Source organism: Palaemon carinicauda, chromosome 17, assembly GCF_036898095.1.
Source record: "Palaemon carinicauda isolate YSFRI2023 chromosome 17, ASM3689809v2, whole genome shotgun sequence".
NCBI classification, from domain to species: Eukaryota; Metazoa; Arthropoda; class Malacostraca; order Decapoda; family Palaemonidae; genus Palaemon; species Palaemon carinicauda.
Window position 1 is genome coordinate 62,999,928 of NC_090741.1, and position 22,727 is coordinate 63,022,654.

Here is a 22,727-nt window from a genome sequence, read left to right on the forward strand (position 1 = left end):
CCGATGAAAGACCCAGCAATCAAGGTCCAAATCAGAGAAAGAACTTATATCACACATGCACTCTGAAACAGTAGAGTACATGTGAATGTGGTATCAGGCAGCAAACTGGCAATTTACTTGAATAATGGTAGCTAGGTGTAAATGAACCTTGTTTCAGATAGTTCATATGTGACAGAATATCTCAGTGCTCATATGAGTGCATGATCATGTTCTCTACCACACAAGGGCGAGGGACAGAAGGTTTGTATCCTCAAAGAAACCAGTTACATTTCATTAAATACTTGCCTTATTTGCATTTTTCCTGTTAAGTGACAGTACTCACAAAATTGAGAATAAAACTAAAACCTATCACAGGCAAAGTAAGAAAGATCCAACAGTAAGTATGTCCATTTACCTTGTAGTCAAAAGACTAAAGTGACATGATATAATCAAGAAAACAGCCATCGCTACCACCTACCTCCCATCAAATACAGCACCTACTCAGTTAAAAAGATTTAATGCCCTTCCAGCTTGTGCTGAAGACATAACTGAACTCCTATTTAAGGGACTCTGGTTTGTTAAACATGTATTAACTAAAAATTTTCCAATTAAAATCAATAAAATAAGTTGCAACTAAAAAGACAAATGCCAATGACATTGATTCCTATAACAACTAGAAGTTATCAATTATTTCTAATATTCATTGAAAAGTCTGAAAAAAAAAAGTTTTTGTTACTTGGCTTGAAAACTATGATATGCATGAAGTTGGTTCTATCATTGTAAGTACTTCTAAACAGGATATGAAATATTCATAATAATCCAACATCACTGATATGATTTTTCTGATTTTGGAAATCCAAAGTACCACACTTTAAAAGTGAAGCAGAACCTCGCAATAATGGACTATTACAGGGAAGGTCCGTCCGTTATCGCCGATTGTCAATTATATCTAAAATATGTTTCCCGAAGCACAACATTAAGCAAAATCATACCAAATTACACACATGACTACAGTACTAAACAGGACATACACAAAACCTGGGATAACATCAAATCAAGCAGCTGAGATTACCCCACTTTTGTTTTTCACCCTTGAATGACATAGTGAATGTGAATCAAATTTAACTTACAAAAACCGAAATAACTTAAAGCATGGACTGAATCATAACAAATTGAATTAAATGACCCATAGAATTAAAAATAAGTCATCTTAATAAAAAAAAACACTATCAACCAATAGACCTGGGTAGGGAGGACCCAATGCCCTAGAAACCTACTAACTTTTATACTTTTGAGTTTTCTTAGGTGTCTAACTTCATACCTTATAATTTGCATCGATCACTACAATTAACAAGATTTCTGTTGAGAGACACTGTCTTGTATTAATACTACACAGTATATGTCCTTCAAATAAGTACTCAATCATTCACTTCATTAGACTAACCCTCGGATACAAAGAACACATGTTGGCTTGATAAGGGGTCAATCAAGTAAGAAGCCATGTCAAAGTTTGACCTTTTCATGGAAATCTAAGAACAGGGATTAACTAAATCATGTACAGAAAGTCCTCAACTTACAAACTCAATTGTTTCCTAGAAGCCATTTGTAAGTCGAATTGTTTGTACAGTATGTTGAATTTTGTTAAATTTTAGCCTAGGGTAGGCCTAACCTGAACCTCATACCAATGATTTCAAGCTACAAAAGTATAAGAAAATATGACAAATTCGAAGATAATTTGTATTTTTCCTAACCATACAAACCTTAGCTATTTACAAAGGGTTTACTTTTAGCGCAGCTGAAATGACGAGCCAATAGTTTTTAACGAGGGTTAATTACCCCCGCGCTAGTTAGCGGGGGGTGGGGAAGGGTAGCTTGCTACCCCTCCCCCCTCCACACACCGGTGACTTGCTTCACTTCACTTAGAGGTAGGACTTGACTTGGGGGTCAGGGATGGCGGGCACATATGTGTAAATAGCTAAGGTTTGTATGGTTAGGAAAAATACAAATTATCTTCGAATTTGTCATTTGTTCCGTAACCGAAATACAAACCACGCTATTTACAAAGGGTGACTTACCCCTTAGGAAGGGTGGAAAGTCCCCAGCCTTACTGACTTCGGCTTGCCCGGGGGCTCGATCCCTTAGTGAGCAGCACTAGAGAGAGGGAGCCCCTGTACCTCACAGGTTCCTAGCATCGCTAGGAACGAGTGGCCTACATAAGTAGTGTGAGGAGGAGAGTGTGACTCGTCCTATGAAGTTGACCTTGAGACCTTCAGATAGGAATTCTAGGATAGGACGTTCCCCATACCACCTCGTCAGGGTATGGGAGACGCAACAGTATTAAGCTTAATACTAGGAGCACAAAGAAGCATGGGTTACCTGCAGAGGTCGAGGTCAGCTATGCGAGGACCAGGATGCTGCTTCCCCAAGAGAGGGGAGAATGAAGAAAGAAGTAAGGGTCAGACATACTCTTTCATTCACACAGACTAAGACCGGGTAACAACGCCCTCAACCTACTGCTACTTGTCCAAAAAGGAGCCTGAGGTTAGACCAGCTGTTGTGCAGCCACCACAGGGCCGATAGAGAACGTATCGAGGCTCCTGTGGGTCACGTCTTGCAGGTAGTGGGCTGTGAAGGTCGTTTGACGCTTCCAGACCCCCGCTTGAAGTACCTGCGTCACAGAGAAGTTTCTCTTGAAGGCCAGGGATGTAGCAATACCCCTGACATCGTGGGCCCGAGGGCGACGTGACGGAGGAGGGTCAGGATTCAGGGCATGGTGGATAACCCTTCGAATCCAAGCAGAGATGGTGTTCCTTGTGACCCTCCTCTTTGTCCTGCCTGTGCTCACAAACAAAGCTCGCACATGAGGACGGACTGCAGCCGTTCTCTTCAAGTAGTACCTCAGACACCTCACTGGGCATAGTAGCAGCTGGTCTGGGTCGTTTGTTACAGAACGGAGACTCGCGATCCTGAAAGAGTCGAACCGAGGATCCGGCACTCCAGGATTCTGAGTCTTGGCCACAAACTCAGGGACGAACCTGAACGTTACCTCCCCCCATCCCCTTGAATGGGCGATGTCGTACGAGAGACCATGAAGTTCACTAACTCGCTTGGCCGAGGCCAAGGCGAGTAGGAAAGCCGTCTTCCAAGACAGGTGGCGATCGGAGGCCTGGCGTAATGGCTCGAAGGGAGGTCTCTTGAGAGACCTGAGAACTCGAACCACGTTCCAAGGAGGGGGTCTCACTTCCGACTGGGGGCAGGTAAGCTCATAGCTACGTATGAGTAAAGAGAGTTCTAGCGATGAAGAAATATCCACGCCCTTCAATCTGAAGGCCAAGCTTAAGGCTGAGCGATAGCCTTTCACTGCCGAGACAGAAAGGCGCATTTCTTCTCGCAGATACACAAGGAAGTCCGCTATTGCTGGAATAGTGGCATCGAGTGGAGAGATACCCCTTCCACGACACCAACCACAAAAGACTCTCCACTTCGCTTGGTAGACTCCCTCAGAGGACCTTCGCAGGTGCCGAGACATTCTCTCCGCAACCTGTTGCGAAAAGCCTCTCTCCGCGAGGAGACGCTGGATAGTCTCCAGGCGTGAAGTCGAAGCGAGGCTACGGCCCTGTGAGGGACACCGGAGTGGGGTTGTCTGAGAAGCTCGTGTCGTGGAGGAAGCTCCCTTGGGAGTTCCGTCAGGAGTTGCAGAAGGTCCGGAAACCATTCCGCGTGATGCCATAGCGGAGCTACTAGAGTCATGGAACAGTTGACCGATAGTCTGGTCCTGTTGAGCACCCTTCTCATCAGACAGAATGGTGGGAAGGCATACACGTCGATGTTGTCCCACCGTTGCTGGAAAGCATCTTGCCAGAGTGCCTTGGGGTCCGGGACTGGTGAGCAGTACAGGGGCAGCTTGAAGTTCAAGGCTGTCGCGAACAAGTCCACCGTCGGGGAACCCCACAAAGTCAGGACTTTGTTGGCTATCTGAGGATCCAAAGACCACTCGGTACTCACTATCTGCGAAGCCCTGCTCAGACTGTCGGCGAGCACATTCCTCTTGCCAGGAATGAAGCGAGCTGATAGTGTTATCGAGTGGGTTTCGGTCCACCTCAGAGTCTCTACTGCAAGATGGGATAGCTGTTGCGAAAAAGTGCCTCCCTGCTTGTTGATATAAGCCACTACCGTGGTGTTGTCGCTCATCACCACCACGGAGTGACCCGCCAGGAACCGTTGGAACTGTTGAAGGGCCAGAAAGACGGCCTTCAATTCTAGCAGGTTGATGTGTAGGCACTTTTCTGATTCTGACCAAAGGCCTGAGGCCCTCTGGTTCAGAACGTGCGCCCCCCACCCTTCTTTTGACGCGTCCGAAAACAGAGTCAATTCCGGGGGAAGGACGAGAAGACTCACTCCCTTTCGCAGGTTCTCGTCGGCCAGCCACCACCGCAAGTCCGTCTGTTCCAGAGACCCCATTGGGATCAGAGTGTCCGGGGAATCGGATCCTTGATTCCACCGGGACTTGAGCCGCCATTGAAGGGATCTCATCCTGAGGCGGCTGTTTGGAACCAGACGGGCCAGGGAGGATAGGTGGCCCAAGAGACGCAACCACGATTGGGCGGGGAGTTCTTTTCGCCTGAGGAAAGGTTCCGCCACCCTCCTCAGCCTTGCTATCCGGTCGTCTGATGGAAAGGCTTTGTGGAGATTGGTGTCTATTAGCATGCCTAGATAAACCAGTCGCTGGGACGGCTGCAGAGAGGACTTCTCGAGGTTTACCACGATCCCCAGATCCTGGCAAAGATCTAGAAGCCTGTCTCGGTGTCGAAGAAGGGTCGACTCCGAGTCTGCTAGGATCAGCCAATCGTCTAGGTAACGAAGGAGACGAATGCCGTTCCTGTGCGCCCAAGTCGAAATCAGGGTGAACACTCTGGTGAACACCTGAGGAGCTGTGGAGAGACCGAAACACAGCACCTTGAACTGGTAGATCTTGTTGTCTAGGCAGAATCTCAGGTACTTCCTGGAAGACGGATGGATTGGGATCTGGAAGTACGCATCCTTTAGATCCAGTGTACACATGAAGTCTTGTGGTCTCACCGCAAGTCTGACTGTGTCTGCTGTCTCCATGCTGAACCGGGTTTGTTTGACAAACCTGTTCAGAGCCGAGAGATCGATGACGGGTCTCCAGTCTCCAGTAGCCTTCTTTACAAGAAAGAGTCGACTGAAGAAGCCTGGAGAGCCGTCCACGACCTCCTGGAGAGCACCCTTCTCGAACATGGTCTTGACTTCGGCCTGAAGGGCCAGCCCCTTTGCCGATCCCATGGCATAGGAGCTCAACGACACTGGATTCGCTGTCAGGGGAGGTTGAGATGACGTGAACGGGACGCGATAACCTTGGCCGATCACCGAGATCGTCCAAGCATCGGCCCCGAGATGTTGCCACCTGCGGACGCAACGCTGAAGGCATCCCCCCACAGGTGGACACGCAGGGGGACTGCCACCCCTAGGGCTTGCGGCCGCGGCCGCCACCCCTAGAAGTCTTGCCTCCCCTGGAGGACTTACCACCCCTCTTGACCTTGGCTGGAAAGGGCTGGGGCTTAGACACCACTTTCTTAGCTGCCGGTGCCTGTTTTGGAGCCTTACGAGGCTGTTGCTGCTGTTGTGGCGGGGCTGGAGGCTTATAGGGCCGAGTTGTAAGGGCCCTGTGGAGGAGGGAGTCCGTGCTGGATTTCCTCCACCTCTCAGCCGTTCGCTCCAAGTCTTGAGGCTCAAACAGGCTCTCCCCCAGGAGGGAGGCATGTCGGAGCCTACACACATCTACGGCGGGGACCTTCGGATGGAATCTCTCGGACACAGCATCGCGACGCTTCAACACCGAGTTGGCCCACAGGGTGGTAACCTGGTGCGCCAAGAACTCGATGGAGCGGGTGCCCGAGAGCAAGAAGGTCTCTAGGGCCTTCCTATTGGTCTCCTTGGACAAGTCCTCAGATCGCAATAGGATGCCCAGAGATCCTAACCAGAAGTCCAGCCACGAAGTGGCCTGCATGGCACACTTAGCGACCTTCTCGTGGTTAAGGATCTCTGCCGCCGAGAACGACACCTGCCGGGCAGAGAGTTTCTCCAAGGGAACTCCCTTCGCCAGCTCCTCCACAGAGTGATGGAGCGGAAGAGCGAGGTTGTGCTCACCCAGGATCTCGAAATACCTCCTCTGCTGAAGGCGAGGAGGAGGGATGAGTTTGTTCCCGGCAGTGGAACGACTGGAGGAGGCAAGAAGTGCGAGCTGAGCATTGGCCCTAGCTCTGGCACTCTTCAGCCCCCGAGACCAGGGCAGAGCTGCACTGGTCTTAGGGGCCTTCCGAACGTCGAACACTTCATCCAGAATTGTGTCTTTGCCTTCACGGGGGGGGATGACTGGATCCGTAAGACTGTTAAGTTGCCTTATCAGGCTTAGGACCTGCCAGAAGGCATGTTCGGACTCTTGCTGTTCTCCTCCCTGTGGGCTGGCAGCTAAGTCTCCTGCCCCAGGAATCTCTTCCTGGGGTGATACGTGGACATTCCCCTGGGTAGTCATGGGTTCCTGTCGAATCCTTGCAGAGGATTTAGGGATGGTCTTGGAATCCTTGGGCTCCCTCCTAGGAGGGATACAGGATCCCAACAACGAGGTTCGAGGGGCCCCTTCCTCACGAGACAATTCTCCTGCCTGAAGCGAAGTCTCCCCCCCTGGTGCCGGGGGGAAGACTACCGGTCCACTGGACTCACCTGAGGACGGAAAGGCCTCGTCCACGGGAGAAGGAGAGAGTACTCGTGCAGGAGAGGGGACCCTCGAGACCGACCTCTTGGGAACCAACTTCGCCCTGGGGGAAGTCACCACGAAGTCCACTCCTCTCTTTCTCTTCAGCGAAGGAGAGACAGCCGCTGGTTTGTTACCCTGGCCGGCGAGTGCTGGTTTCATAACCCTCACTAACGCCCGTGCCAGCGGACCAAACCAAGTCTGCTGCTCAAAGGACACAGAGTCCGAAATCCTCGCTAAGGTGAAAGGGATCGGGCGATCCTTTGGAGTGGACACGACGGTACCTGCCTGAAAAGAAGGTGGGGAAGAATGCTGTAATGACCTGTCCTCGTCCTGCAATACCAACCTGTGCTTGGATGGAGGTGATCCCGAGTGCCGTCTAGGAGCACGCGTCCCTGCTGCTACCACCGGCTGTGGAATTCGCCGCGAACTATGGTCGCGCGAGGGTGAACGGTCGCGCAAAGGCGAATGGTTGCGCGGGTGATCGCGCGGGCGTACAGGCGAGCGGTCGCGCGGGCGCGCAGGCGAGCGGTCGCGCGGGCGCGCAGGCGAGCGATCGCGCGGGCGCGCAGGCGAGCGATCACGCGGGCGCGCAGGCGAGTGGGCGTGAGGGTGGGCAGGTAAAGGAACACGTGTCCGAGGCGACGAACGCAAGCGATGGCGCGACGGCGAGGGATCGTGCTGCCGCGTAGGTGAAGAAGATCGCTGGCGATAATGATCACGTGATGGTAAGCGATGGCGAGCGGCATGTGAAGGTGAATGATTGCGCGCAAGAGGGCGGTCGTTCAGGGTATTGCGATGAGGAGCAGCATGCGTAAGCGGGCGATCGTTCAGGGTTGTGCGATGGCGAGCAGCATGCGTAGGTGAATGATCGCGTGAAAGGGTGCGATGGTGATCAGCATCCGCAGGAAGGCGATCGTTCAGGGTTGTGCGATGAGGAGCAGCATGCGTAAGCGGGCGATCGTGCAGGGTTGTGCGATGGCGAGCAGCATGCGCAGGTGAATGATCGCGTGAAAGGGTGCGATGGTGATCAGCATCCGCAGGAGGGCGATCGTTCAGGGTATTGCGATGAGGAGCAGCATGCGAAAGCGGGCGATCGTGCAGGGTTGTGCGATGGCGAGCAGCATGCGTAAGCGGGCGATCGTGCAGGGTTGTGCGATGGTGATCAGCATCCGCAGGAGGGCGATCGTTCAGGGTATTGCGATGAGGAGCAGCATGCGTAAGCGGGCGATCATGCAGGTTCGTGCGATGGCGGGCAGCATGTGAAGGTGATCGCTGGCGAACTGGTGATCGCTGGCGAGCTGGTGATCGCTGGCGAGCTGGTGATCGCTGGCGAGCAGAAGGTCGACGCGTGTCCTGTGAGAGGATAGGTTCACGAGCAGGAACGGGAAGATCGCTGGCGCGTTGGCGAACATGTGTTTCTGACACACGATGGTGAGCAGGGAGTTCAGCAGGAACTAAAGGGTGGTCAGAGACCGCAGGGCGATGGTCCTCAAATGAGCGCTGACGCTCGGAAGAGAGCTGACGAGCAGGAGAGCGCTGGCGAGGGGGGCGAACCTCAGGAGAGAGCCGACGAGCAGGTGAGCGTCGGCGAGCAGGAGAGTCTTGGCGAGCAGGAGATCGTCGACGAGCAGGAGATCGCTGGCGAGCAGGAGAGCGCTTGTGCGCTGGCCCTGCTCGCGTAAGGGAAGAATCCCTTAGCCCCGAAGGGACCGTTGCCCGTCGGGTGACGAGTTCTCCAGAAGGCGAAGATCCGGCAGGAGATGGAGAGCGGTCCGCAGAGAGGTTCAAGGAGGGCGGAGTAGTCGGTTGAGGCTGACGAGGAGAGTCCCCCCCGGAGGACGAAGACCCAAAAAGGCGCCTCTTAGTCCCCCTGTAAGGGGAAGGGAGGCCCTTGTGGCGTAGAGGGCGGTGAGCCTTACGGCGGAGGCGTCCTCGGGGGAGATCGTCGGGACCATCGGTCCTCCGAAGGGGAGTCTCCTTCAAAACACTTCCCTCAGAAGGAAGCTGGGCAGCCGTCGAGACCGAAGGACTCACTTCCCCCTTCGAAGGATGCACGGAAGGAGGAGGAGAGCCTAGAGCACCATCACCAGCAACAGCACCTGCGTCGGAAGGCCCAGCCACGTCGGAGGCCTCTGTCACCACGACGTCGACAATAGACAGAGGGTCTACCTCCGCTACCACCGGCGACTGTTTAACAGCGGCCCCCAACGAGACAAGGTCAATAAGAGCGACCCTGGAGGGCAAGCCCTTAAGCCCCAGGGACGACCAAATCTGCAACAGATCATCACTGGATAAAGTATTATTATCAATAACCTCCCCCGGAGGAGGAGGGGGAACCGCCTCGCTATGGGAGGCGACGCCCTCTCCCCCCACCGAAGGTAGGGAAACAGAACAAGGGCCTGCGCTCCCACTCGGACGACTCTCCTTAGGAGGCGGACGAGGGGGAGCTTCGGAGGAGGTTTGGGCGGCGGAAGAAGAGTCCCGAGAACCTTCCTCCTTCAAGGCTAACCCCGGAGGAGAACGGTCTCTCTTGGACTTCTTCTTACGCCGACGGCCAAACCTCTCCCACTGGGAGGCAGACCACTCCCTACACTCACGGCACATGTTATCCTGGTCGCACCGTCGGCCCCGACATTGAGGGCAGAGGGTGTGAGGATCCGTACTCACGTCCGACATGAAAGTCCCACAAGGACGGCCGGCAACTCCTGGGCATGTCCGCATATTAAATAAAAGAAAATAACTGAAGGTCAACTTCCAACCAATCACACAAGCTGTAAAGAAAAAGAAGAAAATTAAAGGCTGTCAGCGAAGGCGATGAACAGACACGTCTGATCACCGCCGAGCCAAAAGTGAAGTGAAGCAAGTCACCGGTGTGTGGAGGGGGGAGGGGTAGCAAGCTACCCTTCCCCACCCCCCGCTAACTAGCGCGGGGGTAATTAACCCTCGTTAAAAACTATTGGCTCGTCATTTCAGCTGCGCTAAAAGTAAACCCTTTGTAAATAGCGTGGTTTGTATTTCGGTTACGGAACAAAGTTGATTTTCACATGAAATAGGTATCAGGTAATTGCAAATTTTATTTTGTTTTCTGTATTAAATGATATATTTTATTAAAGTATTTCTTTATCTTATCTTTGTTATTTTCAGAAGGATTTGGGTTTGTATCTCCGGATGTTTCCGAATGTTTTCAAGTTGGGACCTCCTATTATCAAAAAATATTTTTCCAGCCTATGAAACAAATTAAGCTACAATAAGAGATGTTAAACTAATTTTCTGACATTAAGATCATGGATGAAAAAATCAAGTCTACAGCATTCATCAAAATCAAGAATGTACTAGATTGTCAAAGCATCGTACCTGAGAATCTGGAATTTGCTGACCCAAGTGTTGGTAACCAGCCGAAGCGTAGAGTACTTGGGCTAGATCTGATAGCGACCATGCCGGGTCAAGCACGAGTTTTAGCCTCTCCTTATCCCCTGGTGTTAAATATGTGGAAGGGGAGAGAGCTGAACAAACTCCCAGTATGGCCAATATCACAACTGCTCCTGCAATGAAAAAGTTTATTTGGAAAGGTTACGTAATTCTAACGTTAAAAATTTGCCATAAACTATTTACAGTATTTTTTACAATTATGAAAACACATTGAAACACCAAAAAAAATTTGACAACCCTAATGATTTTTTTTTTAAAATGGTATTTTCATTATAAAATAAATTTTTGAACATTCTTACCCGGTAGTTATATATATAGCTTACGTCCCCGACGTCAACGGCAGAAAATTCGAAACTCGCGCCAATCACCGATTGGATAGCCAGGTGTACCACCCCTGCGCCCCAGCGAGGTACCTAGGAACCATTCCAGGAACCCTCATATATTCCCTGCCTCTAGTCTCTTAGAGGGGAGGAGGGTGGGACTTTAATTATATATAACTACCGGGTAAGTATGTTCAAAAATTTATTTTATAATGAAAATACCATTTTTAAACATCAGACTTACCCGGTAGTTATATATATAGCTGATTAACACCTTTGGTGGAGGGTTAGACACAGCTAGTGTATCTGGAATTTTTCCTCAAGAGTTATTAAGACAAACTTAAGGGTTCGTACCTGATAAGGAAGCCGACTTCAATGATTCTCTGTCTCATTATGTCTGCTAGCCTTATGAGATCCAGCGATCCTCCCAGGGGGCTGAAGATCCCTAGGGACTGTCAAACCGGTGTATATACCTCATTATGACAGAACCTCCTCCAATAACCAGTTCCGGGCACTCTTCAAGGAACAAAATTGACCACCTGACTAAAATCAATGATTTTGGAAGACTGACACAGTCTCCACAAACAACCATAAAAACAAATAAAAGTTCCAAGAGAAGAAAAGGTTATTGGGATTATGGGAACGTAGTGGTGGATCCTTCACCCACTACTGCACTCGTTATCACGAATGGTCCCAGAATGTAGCAGTCCTCATAAAGAGTCTGGACACGATTAAAATAGTGTGAATTGAACACAGATTTATTCCTCCAAAAGGTTGTGTCCATAATGCTCCACCACAATCTCTTCTGCTTGAAGGTCATTCAAGTTGTTGTAGTACTAACCTCATGCGTCTTGACCTTAGAAACTCGAGGCCAGTCTCGCTGTAATGTGTATGAGCCTCTCTTATAAGAGTCTGATGAAGAATGAAAGGACATTCTTGACATCTGAAAAACGCAACCCTTTCATACTGCCTGGGTAGAACTTCAGGGTTCTTACTGGACACAGGACTCTCTCCAACTCCTCGCCAACCATATCCGAAAAATTTGGAAACTCAAAAGCCTTAGGTCAAGGTTGAGAAAGGCGGTCTTTCCTGGCGAGAAAGCCTAACTGCAATGAGCAGATAGCTTCGTTATCTCGAAAGCCAACGTTTTACTAAAACGTATTAATTAACTGATTCTTTTAGATGTCACAAGACTAACAAGAAAAATAGTTTTCATCGAGAGGTCCTTAAAATGAAGATGAAAGCAAGTGCTCAAGTTTGTCACTCATAAGGAACTTCAGGATTGAGTCCAGGATCCAAGCTGGTGAATCCTGGTTGTTTGATGTTACAAACAAGTTGAGAAATTCCTGTAGGACTTCATCAATCGAAAGGTCCAAGATACTGTGTCTGACAGCAGTCCCTAACAAACACCTGTATCCCTTCATGGAAGAGGATGAACAAATTAGCTTCCTTCTAAGGTAAAACAGGAAGTCAGAAATCTGAGTTGTAGAGATACTGGAAGAGAAAACAGAGTTGACTCTGCACCATTCTCTAAAGCCTCCCATTTGGATTGATAAATCCTGATGGTAGAAGTTCTTATAGCTCATGTAAAAGACTTGGCTGCCTCTTTCGAAAACCTCTATTCCTGTGAGGTTTCAAAAGGTTGAAGGTAGCTAGAAGAAGAGCTTGGAGACTAGAAAGGTAACTTTCCAAGAGAGGTTGTTTGAGTAAAACTACTCTTAAAGAAAGACTTCTAGGAGAGTCCACCATCCATTCCAGTATCTCTGTGAACCATCCTCTTGAGGGCCAAAAGGCGGCCACTAAGGTCACCTGGTCCCTTCGTGTGACACAAAGTTTTTGTGTCACCTTGTAAAGGAAATAAATCGAGGAAAACGTACACATCCAGATTGGACCAGACTAACAGGGAAGCGTCTATGTGGACTGCTTCGAGATCTGGCACTGGAGAGCAGTAAGTTTCTAGTCTCTTTGTCTGTTAAATCACGAATAGGACTATACAAGAACGACACCAAAGTCGTCACAGATTCTTGCAGATTCTCAATGGAGTGGTCATTCTCCAGCTGAGAGTGTTCTGCCATACGTTCTTCTCTTTTTGAAAGAACCTTGTTAGAAGGAAAATATTCTCCTAAGCCCAGATGAGAAGACTCCTCTCAGTCCCGAAAAGGAACCCCGAGTGAGTTCCGTCTTGCTTGGCAATGAAAGCCAAGTCTGTGGTGTGATCGGCATAGACCTGCACCACTTTGTTCCAAACTGATCCTTCAAAGCTTTTTGAGAGCCAACTGGACTGCCAACAGTTCTTTTGGGTGATGAGGAAGCTCCTCTGATCCTCTGTCCAAAGTCCCGAAGCTTCCAACTGTCTAGTGTTGGTCCCACCCCGAATCCGAGGTGACGAGACACAACACAAGGTCTAAGATCCTCTGTTCAAAAGGGGTGACCTTCTGGAAGTTTGACTGGATCGAACCACCACTGAAGGCAACTTCTTATGGCATCCTAAAAGAGATGCATATCGACTCAAGACCTTCTCCTTGTCCCAAAATGATTGAGGTTGAAATGGAGAGAATAAACTTGACTCTGAATCACCATCCTTAAATAAAGTATTTTCTGTGATGGTGTCAGAAGATCTAACGGGACTAGTGACGTTGTGTTTATCAGGATACATCTATTAAGGTCCTGACTCCTGGCGTCAAGGAAACCCAGATCACCGCCTATGTCGCCGCGTTGTACTAAGGCTAGACGCTCGACAAAAAACTTTTGTGATCAAAGAGATCGGAACTAAGATGTCCTTGATCTCGACATTCGATTCGACTAGTGTCACCACGAAGTCCGAGGTTCTCATGTTTAATGTCATGCCTCCTTCTAGATCTCCGATGTCGAGTGCCCTGAAAGACAGGGCGCCGAGCGTCCTGAAAGACGTGGTGCCGAGCGTCCTGAAAGACGTGGTGCCGAGCGTCCTGAAAGACGAGGCGCCGAGCGTCCTGTAAGACGTGGCGCCGAGCTTCCTGTAAGACGAGGCTCCGAGCATCCTGTAAGACGTGGAGCCGAGCTTCCTGTAAGACGTGGAGCCGAGCTTCCTGTAAGACGTGGAGCTGAGCGTCCTGTGAGACATGGCGCTGAACATCCTGGAAGGTGTGGCGCCAAGCTTCCTGTAAGACGTGGCGTCGAGAGGTTAACAGAGCAAGACGCCGAACGTCCTATAAGACGTGGTGCTAAGCGTCCTGGTGTCAGAAGAGACTCATCTTGTTGACAGGAATACGCAATTCTTCTGAAAGGTTCAAAGTTATCTGAAAATCCTTCATGAAGATCGTAAGAAAGAGCTCTGATAAGTCAATCATCCAGATACAGGGAGGCTCTGATGTCTCTTGAGTGCAGTATTCTGCTACATTAGCAAAAGTTTAATTGCAAAGCCTGCCTCTTAAACTCCTCTCTAGATCTGGGAGAGAGATCTAATGGAGCTAAAACTAAAGGAGGTTTCCCTATGAAAAAAAAAAAATTGTAATCCTCCTTCAGAAGATGTACTGACCAAAGGTCTGCTCCCCTCTTCTCCCAAGATTGCCAGAAGTTATGTAGTCTGGCTCTACTGCCTGAAGGCAAAAACAGTCATACTCTGCTTCGCCTTGTGACCAGGCTGACATGAGACTTTAAATAGTTCATGATTTCAATGTCTCCATGGAGAACTTTGACTTCTGAATGAAGGCATTGAGAGCAGTTACATCCAGGACCGGATAAAAGCCTCCCTCTCCCAAAAGAGAGACATTTGATGTTGCAAAGATTGTTTTGCAGAGGTGTCTTATCAGAGATACTAACAAAGGAGGTTTCACTAGGAAAAAGATTTCGCATCCATCCTTTAGGAATAGCACGGACCTCAATGTTATCCTGCCCCATTGTCTGGAATCCTTAAGAGACTCAGTGATCCACCCAGGGGGCTGTAAAAATCTCTGTGGGGCTGCCACAAGGTCCTCGACCTTAACGTGGTTAGACCTCCACCCTTGCTATCCCGGAATACCTGATAAGGAAGCTGGCTTCATGGGCTTATATGCCTCATTTACCTGAATTCCTTGAGAGACTCAGCAATCCACCCAGGGGGCTGTAACAGTCTCTGTGGGGCTGCCACAAGGTCCTCGACCTTAACGTGGCTAGACCTCCACCCTATATGACATATGTTTTAGACGTTGTTACTGTTTTTAGAATGATTTATTGTTAAATTATCCTCATCATTTATTTAACTCCTTATTTCCTTTCCTCACTGGGCTATTTTTACTTATTGGAGCCCTTGGGCTTAAAGCATCTTACTTTTCCAACTAGGGTTGTAGCTTGGCTAGAGATGATAATAAAAATAATCTCGTACCCCAGATACAAGATCTAGAGGCCAGGTTATTCAGAGGAAAAAAGAAAGCCGTCTCTCCTTGGTCCTTCCGAGAGACTATATACAGTCTCCCATCATCCTTAAAGCTTCATTTATGACCACGTGTAAATTCAGAGGGTGGCGAATGTGATTCAACAGGCATAAAATAATTTGGAAACTAATCATAAAAACTTTCATGAGTTTCTAAATCAACTGAAGGACGAAGGGAATAAGGATCTTCTCCTTCTGAAAATCTCAAATTCAACAGGAGAAAAGTGATCACCAATGTCTTCTACTGACAAAGATCTTGTAAGACGTGGCGCCGAGCGTCCTGAAAGACGTGGCGCCGAACGTCCTGAAAGACGAGGCGCCGATCGTCCTGAAAGACGTGGCGCCGAGCGTCCTGAAAGACGTGGCGCCGAGCGTCCTGAAAGACGTGGCGCCGAGCGTCCTGAAAGACGAGGCGCCGAGCGTCCTGAAAGACGTGGCGCCGAACGTCCTGAAAGACATGGCGCCGAACGTCCTGAAAGACATGGCGCCGAGCGTTCTGAAAGACGTGGCGCCGATTGTCCTGAAAGACGTGGCGCCGAGCGTCCTGAAAGACGTGGCGCCGAGCGTCCTGAAAGACGTGGCGCCGAGCGTCCTGAAAGACATGGCGCCGAGCGTTCTGAAAGACGAGGCGCCGAGCGTCCTGAAAGACGTGGCGCCGAACGTCCTGAAAGGCATGGCGCCGAGCGTTCTGAAAGACGAGGCGCCGATTGTCCTGAAAGACGTGGCGCCGAGCGTCCTGAAAGACTTAGCGCCGAGCGTAAAATGATCTTCATTACGTCACTCGGCGCGTTCGGTTCATCAGAGGGTTCTCATGGCCAACTGGCGCTCTGGAATAAAAACCGTGTCTATGTTGGTTCGTAAGCATTATAGTATTGCTATTATCAGCAAATGTGATGCAGTGCAAGACTCTAACAGCAATGTTAGTAGCTTAACATCCAACGCTCTTTGCTTTCCCATGGAAAGGGCAAGCATTCTTGGGAATGTCAACGGGAACGCTCGAGAGGACGTCTGCTCGTGAGCTAACGCCTCTCGTTTCCTTTGGCCGATCGACATTCCTTCTTCCAGGGGTTGGGGAGCTTGGAAGAGGTCTAAGGCTAGGAAAAAACGTCCACTGTGCTGAATAAATTCACTGCACTAATTTAGCGCTGAAACTTGCACTTTTAAACTCTTACACAAAAGACCAAAACTAGTCCTGCCCGTTGTGATAGATCTTTCTCTACTGCCAAGGGCTTGAATGAGAATGCAAAATCATTTCTAGTTCTTGCTATATAAAGCTGTAACAAAATATTTTTTATTAAAATATTACCCTGATAATTTCATTGTAAATAAATGTTTGAACACACTTCCCCGGTAGTTACATATAACTACCGGTAAAGATAAATGTTATACATACTCACCCGGTAGTTATACAAAACTACCGGGAAAGTTCCATGTTATATGATTCAAATGAACAGATATAGGAATAACATATATATAAATGTAAACAACCCTTAATTCTTAAAGGTTCCCAAAAATAGTGATTTGTTATTATTAAAATGAACAGATATCGCAATAACGTATATATATATATGTGTAAACAACCCTTAAATCTTAAGGGTTTCCAAAATAGTGGATTGCTACACTTTACAGTTGGAACATATATGTGAATATACGAATAATACTAGAATCCCAACATCGAAAGAAAATAAACAACGATATCAAGAATTGTTGGAACTGCATCGTATTTTCATGAGGACTATGCAGCGAAAATTAACAATACGCTAGATCTACTTAATCTTTGAAAATAGTATCGATGATTTAAATAACGAATACTAAAAAGACAAATATTTTCTTAAAAATTAATATAATCTTTTTATATTAAAAGTTAAATACTTAATATAAGTTGGACTTCCTTTTCATTATTTACAAGAAAAAGCAAAGAAAATAATTACGCAACATATTACGTAGTACTATGTTGCTTACGTCACACGATTGTGACGTCATAGAGATGGTGGAACGATCTCCGCCATCATGTTTAAATGGTAGGTTCTTTTGTTTTACAGTAGGGGGAAAAAAAACTCCCATTCCTACCTCTGTTAAGAAACAAACATAGTTAAAGCACTAACACTCAGTAAAAACAAAATCCAACCAGCGAAGGTTAAAAATAAATTGTACATCACCAAAATAACTGTAATATACAGGTACAGCGAGTGAAAAATCCAACATCTTGCCGCTAGCACGGCAGGGAATATATGAGGGTTCCTGGAATGGTTCCTAGGTACCTCGCTGGGGCGCAGGGGTGGTACACCTGGCTATCCAATCGGTGATTGGCGCGAGTTTCGAATTTTCTGCCGTTGACGTCGGGGACGTAAGCTATATATATAACTACCGGGTAAGTCTTATGTTTAAAATTATAACTTGGCAAACTGTACAGCGAAAGAAACACTTATCAAATACCATAAATTCCTTTATATTAAATAAAATATCATGTACAATGAGTATAAATAATATTCTGTAAAAATAAATATGAATTACATTAAATTAATGTAATTACAAAACACAAACAGGAAAACTTTGTCAACCGGGAAATTGCATGCAACACGTCCCAAGGTTAATGATGTTATGACAAGTTTCCTGGCAGTAAACAAGCTAATAAAAATAGCACGAGTGAAAATAGTGATAAAACGTATAAGTTTTCTAGGTGAGCAGGTTCCAGTCTTGGTTGATTGTTTGTTAATCACAGTATGTACTGCATTCGTATTATTAAACTTTGTCTTTCATCTTTATTTTTCTTCATTGTCATAACTAAGTTTTTCTTTGAAATTCTTTCCACTTTTTACCATATTGAACTGCTTTATGTATTACAGCTCTTTAAACTTGATATACATAACAGTTTTGTATTTTGATTTTCAAACTATTGTTGCAGTTTGGTATATTACAATGTGGTCCTTAAAATGCCATGGAGGCAAGCATGGTTTATGCCCAATATAGTGTGGAAACTTGGAAGGTTTGAGCTTTTTTTCTATTTTCTCCCTCTCTAAATACGTATGAGACACTGATATTCTTGCAGCTATTTTTTTGTACAGTGGCATTGCCATACCTTCCTACAATATATATTAAAAAAAAATGTACTAAATAAGTACCAGTGAGGGTGGGAAAAGCAGCAACACTAACGATATAAAAGTCTCAACTCTAGAAAAAAAAACCATTCTAAAGACAGTAATTTCCAAATTCGGAAATAGAAAAACCATCACTCTATGGATAAGAGCAATCCACATCTGGCTATTTTTAGATCTCTTGTGTCCTACATTAGGTTAGGTTACAATGCACCCCTGCATTTCCATCTATAATTTATGGTCATGTTGTCTTTATCAATAACGGTACACTTCACAGTAAGCTAAGGAGATATCAGACTGTTGTACGTTGTAGCTGGTAAGTCTGTGCTAAGCAAATGATTAACCGTTGGCAACACTGCCAGTAAAAACAGTTGCTGAGCTTGTAAACATGGGATCAAAAGCATTTTTATTAATTTGACAGTGCCGTTAAGCAGATAAAATTTTTCTATATCCAACATCATAAAATTAATAAAAATCATCTTGATCTTGGGTTTAAAACCTCTGTGACTTTGTTTCACATGCAGTGTTGCCAACAGTTTTTTTCTTTTGCTAAGCTGCGTTACATGCCACAATATACAGCTGTCAGACATCTTCTATGCTTTCTGTGAAGTGTACCGGAATTAATGAGGCCAACTGTACAACCGAGGCGATGTTAAATCAGGGAGCCCAGGAGGAACAAAGGACCAAATAACAATGATGATACCACGGAGAAATAAACTACATTCTAATCAAGAGTGGTGACGTTAGATTAACCTATTGTACCTCCCTTTATATTACTTGTTCTGAGTTTTCTCCTAACGCAATTTTTTTTTTTATTTTCCAAGCCAGTCCTGCCTCTCTGAAGCTAATGTACTCATATCTGATAGAAATCACGGTCAAATTTGTTCAAGATACACACTCAGCCGATTCAATTAATGATTCAAATTTTTCAAGATACACCCCCAGCCTATTCAATTAATGGTTCAAATTTTTATTTGTGCAGATTAATGCTTCTCACCCCTAACACTCCCCTTCTGACCCCTAGAAAAAAGTTTCAACTTGACTATTCTTACATTTTGATTCAAGAATGGGATTCATGAGAATTTAATTGAAAATAATTGACAATTTAAGAAATAAATTAATATTTCCGATGTATTCTACTGCTGCCACCCCAAGTCAAACTTTCGGCGTGAACCAGATTATGCTATCCAACGTTTGAAGTTGATTTGGTTTACTTTATACAAAGAATCTGAACTGGTCTCAAATAGTTTCTGTAATTTCTTTATCTTTTTTTTTTATCATCATCTCCTACGGCTATTAACGTAAAGAGCCTCGTTTAAATTTTTCCAGTCATCTCTATCTCAAGCTTTTAATTCAATACTTCTCCCTTCATCATCTACTTCGCATTTCATAGTCCTCATCCATGTAGGCCTGGGTCTCCCAACTCTTCTAGTGCCTTGTGGAGCCCAGTTGAACATTTGGTGAACTAATCTTTTTTTTAAACCCAATGTTTTCTAGGGTGCAGATATCCAACGGTAAATATAAAGGGTAGTGCTCCTCTGCAGTGCTAAGTACAAAAAAGCTCTTAAACCATGTCATCCTTTTATCTACTTTTAATTACGAAATAGGCTCTTAAACCATTTGTTAATTTATGAAACCAATAATACCAATACTTTAATTAGTAGTGAAACTGAAATTTGCTATAAGAAATGGACGAGTACTGGCTAGTTTGGTATTTTTCTCTCTGTTTAATAGGGGTTTGGTCATAACTTACATATCGGTCGATTGAAATATGAAGTCTATTTCTCACTCGAAGTTCTCTGTTTACATTTAGGAGACTGATGGTGAGTTATTGCGCATGCGGTGCTTGCACTTGCTTTTGTGAGTTTCTTTTTTTTTATGACATATCATTACCTGGCTTTTTAAGATATTACAGTATAGTAAAACACAGGGCAAACTTTAATAAAAAATATTTGGATTATACATAGAGAATACTGTTTTTTTCTAAAATTATCCTAATTTCCTCGCACTTAAATAGTTGATAAAATTTATCCTAATACTGTACTGTATATCCTATGGTAATGGGGACACCCAGTGGGAACCATGAGTTTGGGTTGGGAAAATTTACTGACGAATTGATAAATAATGGTAAAGGTCACCTTTTCTTCTCAATACATTATTCCCCGAGATGCATAATAAATCCATGAAAAATTGCACAAAATATGGGGATCCTCGGTAACACTTCAGAAGCATGCTGCACTCAATAGTAAAAAAAAATGATCACCTACATGGAAATGAGCATGAGAAAAGCAATATTAGAAGTACAGTGGAACCTCTACACACGAACGTATCTACATCCGAATTTTCCAACATCCGAAGTAAAATTCGAGCAATTTTTGACTCTACACCCGAATTTTATTTCGACACACGAAGTAGCAATTTTCGTCGTACCGGTTATATCCGAATTTTTCGACACGCGAAGTACAATTCGAACACGTTCCTACTCTACACCCGAATTTTTTTTTCGACACCTGAAGTAAACAATACTCGTATGCGTAGTCGGTGCTCATAGCGCCTGATGTGTTTTTTATTTCCGCCAATAGAAGGCAGCACTTCAACCTCGGAGGGACCCTCAATTAGCGTGGCTTGGGTCAGTCCTCTGTTCTCGTTGGCTTTATGTGGTTGTGCCCTGTGCGTTCTGCTATTAATTGTGTTTTAATCGTGATTTTTTACATTCATCCTTTTACGGTATTTTACGAAAATCATGGGTCCTAAAAGGCTTAGTTTCGCAAGTGGTAGTGGTAGTGGTGAGAAAAGGAATAAGGGAATGCTTTCTTTAGAAGTAAAGCAAGGAATTATTGAAAAGCATGAGCGTGGCGTCCGTATGAGTGAACTTGCAATAAATTCCGCGCAAATAAAAGAGGTGTTAGGAAAATATCAAGACGTGGTCGACTTCATCGACAAATACCATCCAAAGAAATTGCAGGTTTGTCGTGTAGCTGCGCAGTTTGATGATGTTTCCCTAACTTATTTTCGAAACATTCTGAAAAGCTGTACCAAGCAACTTTCTATCGATAGCTTCTTTAAAAAAACTACGAAGCGAACTCGTGATGAAGAGGAAGGAAGTGGTTCAAAGAAAACAGCAAAGAGTGAAGAGAAAAAAATTCAATCAATTTTAAGTGTAGAGAGTGAAAGTGATTAAAATTAATCATCAAAAAAAAAAATGTAAAAAAAAAATATAAATTATAAAAAAAAAAGCTAAGTTATGTTAAAGTTCACTTAGTGTAAGTTAGAATAAGTTACGGTAGTGTACGTTTATCGTAGTTAACCTCTCTACCTCCTCGCCGCCCGTCCGTCTCCTCTCTGCGTAGCAAGACTAACAACACCTGCGCTGGAGTTTCTAAGGTAAAGTGACGCTATAAACCCGTTTCTTATTTATCATTTTTTGCTAATTTTTCTTATTTACATGTCTATTATCTAATTTAGTGTTCATTATTCTCATGGGAAAATTATGTGTAGTAGTTTATTAAGAAGTTATCATAGGTTTTTGGGCTCAACCACGGATTAATCCTATTTCAATGTATTCTTATGGGAAAATTCGTTTCTACATCCGAACATTTTCTACATCCGAAGTTGGTTCTGGAACGGATTAAATTCGTATGTAGAGGTACCACTGTATAAATTTTACTGTATATGAGATTGAATGAGCTGAAATTAAATAGTTAAGTTTTTACCTAAATTTTTTCCAAAATCAGGAGACATTTCCTCCACAACAAGGCTTACTTTTAATGGGCCCTTTATCTCACTTTCTTACACAAACACAAGCAGTTCCAATTACAGTTCATTGGGTGAGAGCTCTGACATTATGACATAATGGTTTCATAACCAATGACGAACAACTTCAGTCGAAAACCAAGTCTCACCAAGATTTCAACGGAGTATGAAGTTACATTAACGTCCACAAGTATCATGTTAGCCAGAATACGTTCAACAATGAAAGAAAACCGGCATTTTGTGTTGTATCTCTGGCAAAAGCAGTGGCTGGCCCTTCTGGCATTAAATTTGACAATAACCCAATTCTTACGGATTGTGTGCAGTGCAATGTTGGTTATGAAGAATTATATAATTATTTTTCTAGAGGTGATTTTGAAGTATTGAACCAGTGGTTGAATATACTCAGACAATTTAATTCTTGAGGAAATGTGTTGAGAGTGCTGTGGAGCTATTTGTAGGATCGACAAAAACAGGAATACCTGTAGTGACAAAAGGACAAGAGGAAAGTACAATCCATTTGGTATTAATATAGAAATACACAGGACAAACTTCACTAATACAACATATTAGTAAATCATAAGGCAAGGAATTATTTGTGATTTACTTTATCACAATGTAATGATTACTTGTGAATTACTTTTGGTTTGTGACCTGGGAAGGGGGGCCTGGGGGGTTTGCGATCTGCGTAGGGGGTGAGGGAGGGCTTGCCCAACCCGGCTAGAGGTTGTAACCTGTGAACTACTAGGTTAAGTTAGGTTGATTTGTTAGGTTCTGTACCCTTTTACAAATTTCAAGAGTTAAATAATCACGATTTGTCACCTGGTTCAGGGAGCTAGGGGTTGTGACCCGGGAACCACGAGGTTAGGGAAATTTGTTAGGTTCTGTACCCTTTTAAAAATCTCAGAAGTGTTAAATAATCCCGTTTTGTCCTGCTTTCGCATACCAAAACTCCCAGGTTCCCACCTGTGTCCTTCAGGAAGGGGGGT

At 45.4% G+C, this 22,727-nt stretch overlaps 1 protein-coding gene across 4 annotated transcripts in view; it reads right to left on the reverse strand.

The window, feature by feature from the left end:
• OstDelta (oligosaccharide transferase delta subunit) overlaps nt 1–22,727 on the reverse strand; it is a 46,212-nt gene that overhangs the window by 21,997 nt on the left and 1,488 nt on the right. For all 4 annotated transcript variants that reach the window (XM_068391135.1, XM_068391132.1, XM_068391131.1 and 1 more), the window contains exon 2: nt 10,109–10,296. In XM_068391135.1, the coding sequence (XP_068247236.1) occupies nt 10,109–10,296 (188 nt within the window). The remainder of the gene's footprint in view (nt 1–10,108; nt 10,297–22,727) is intronic.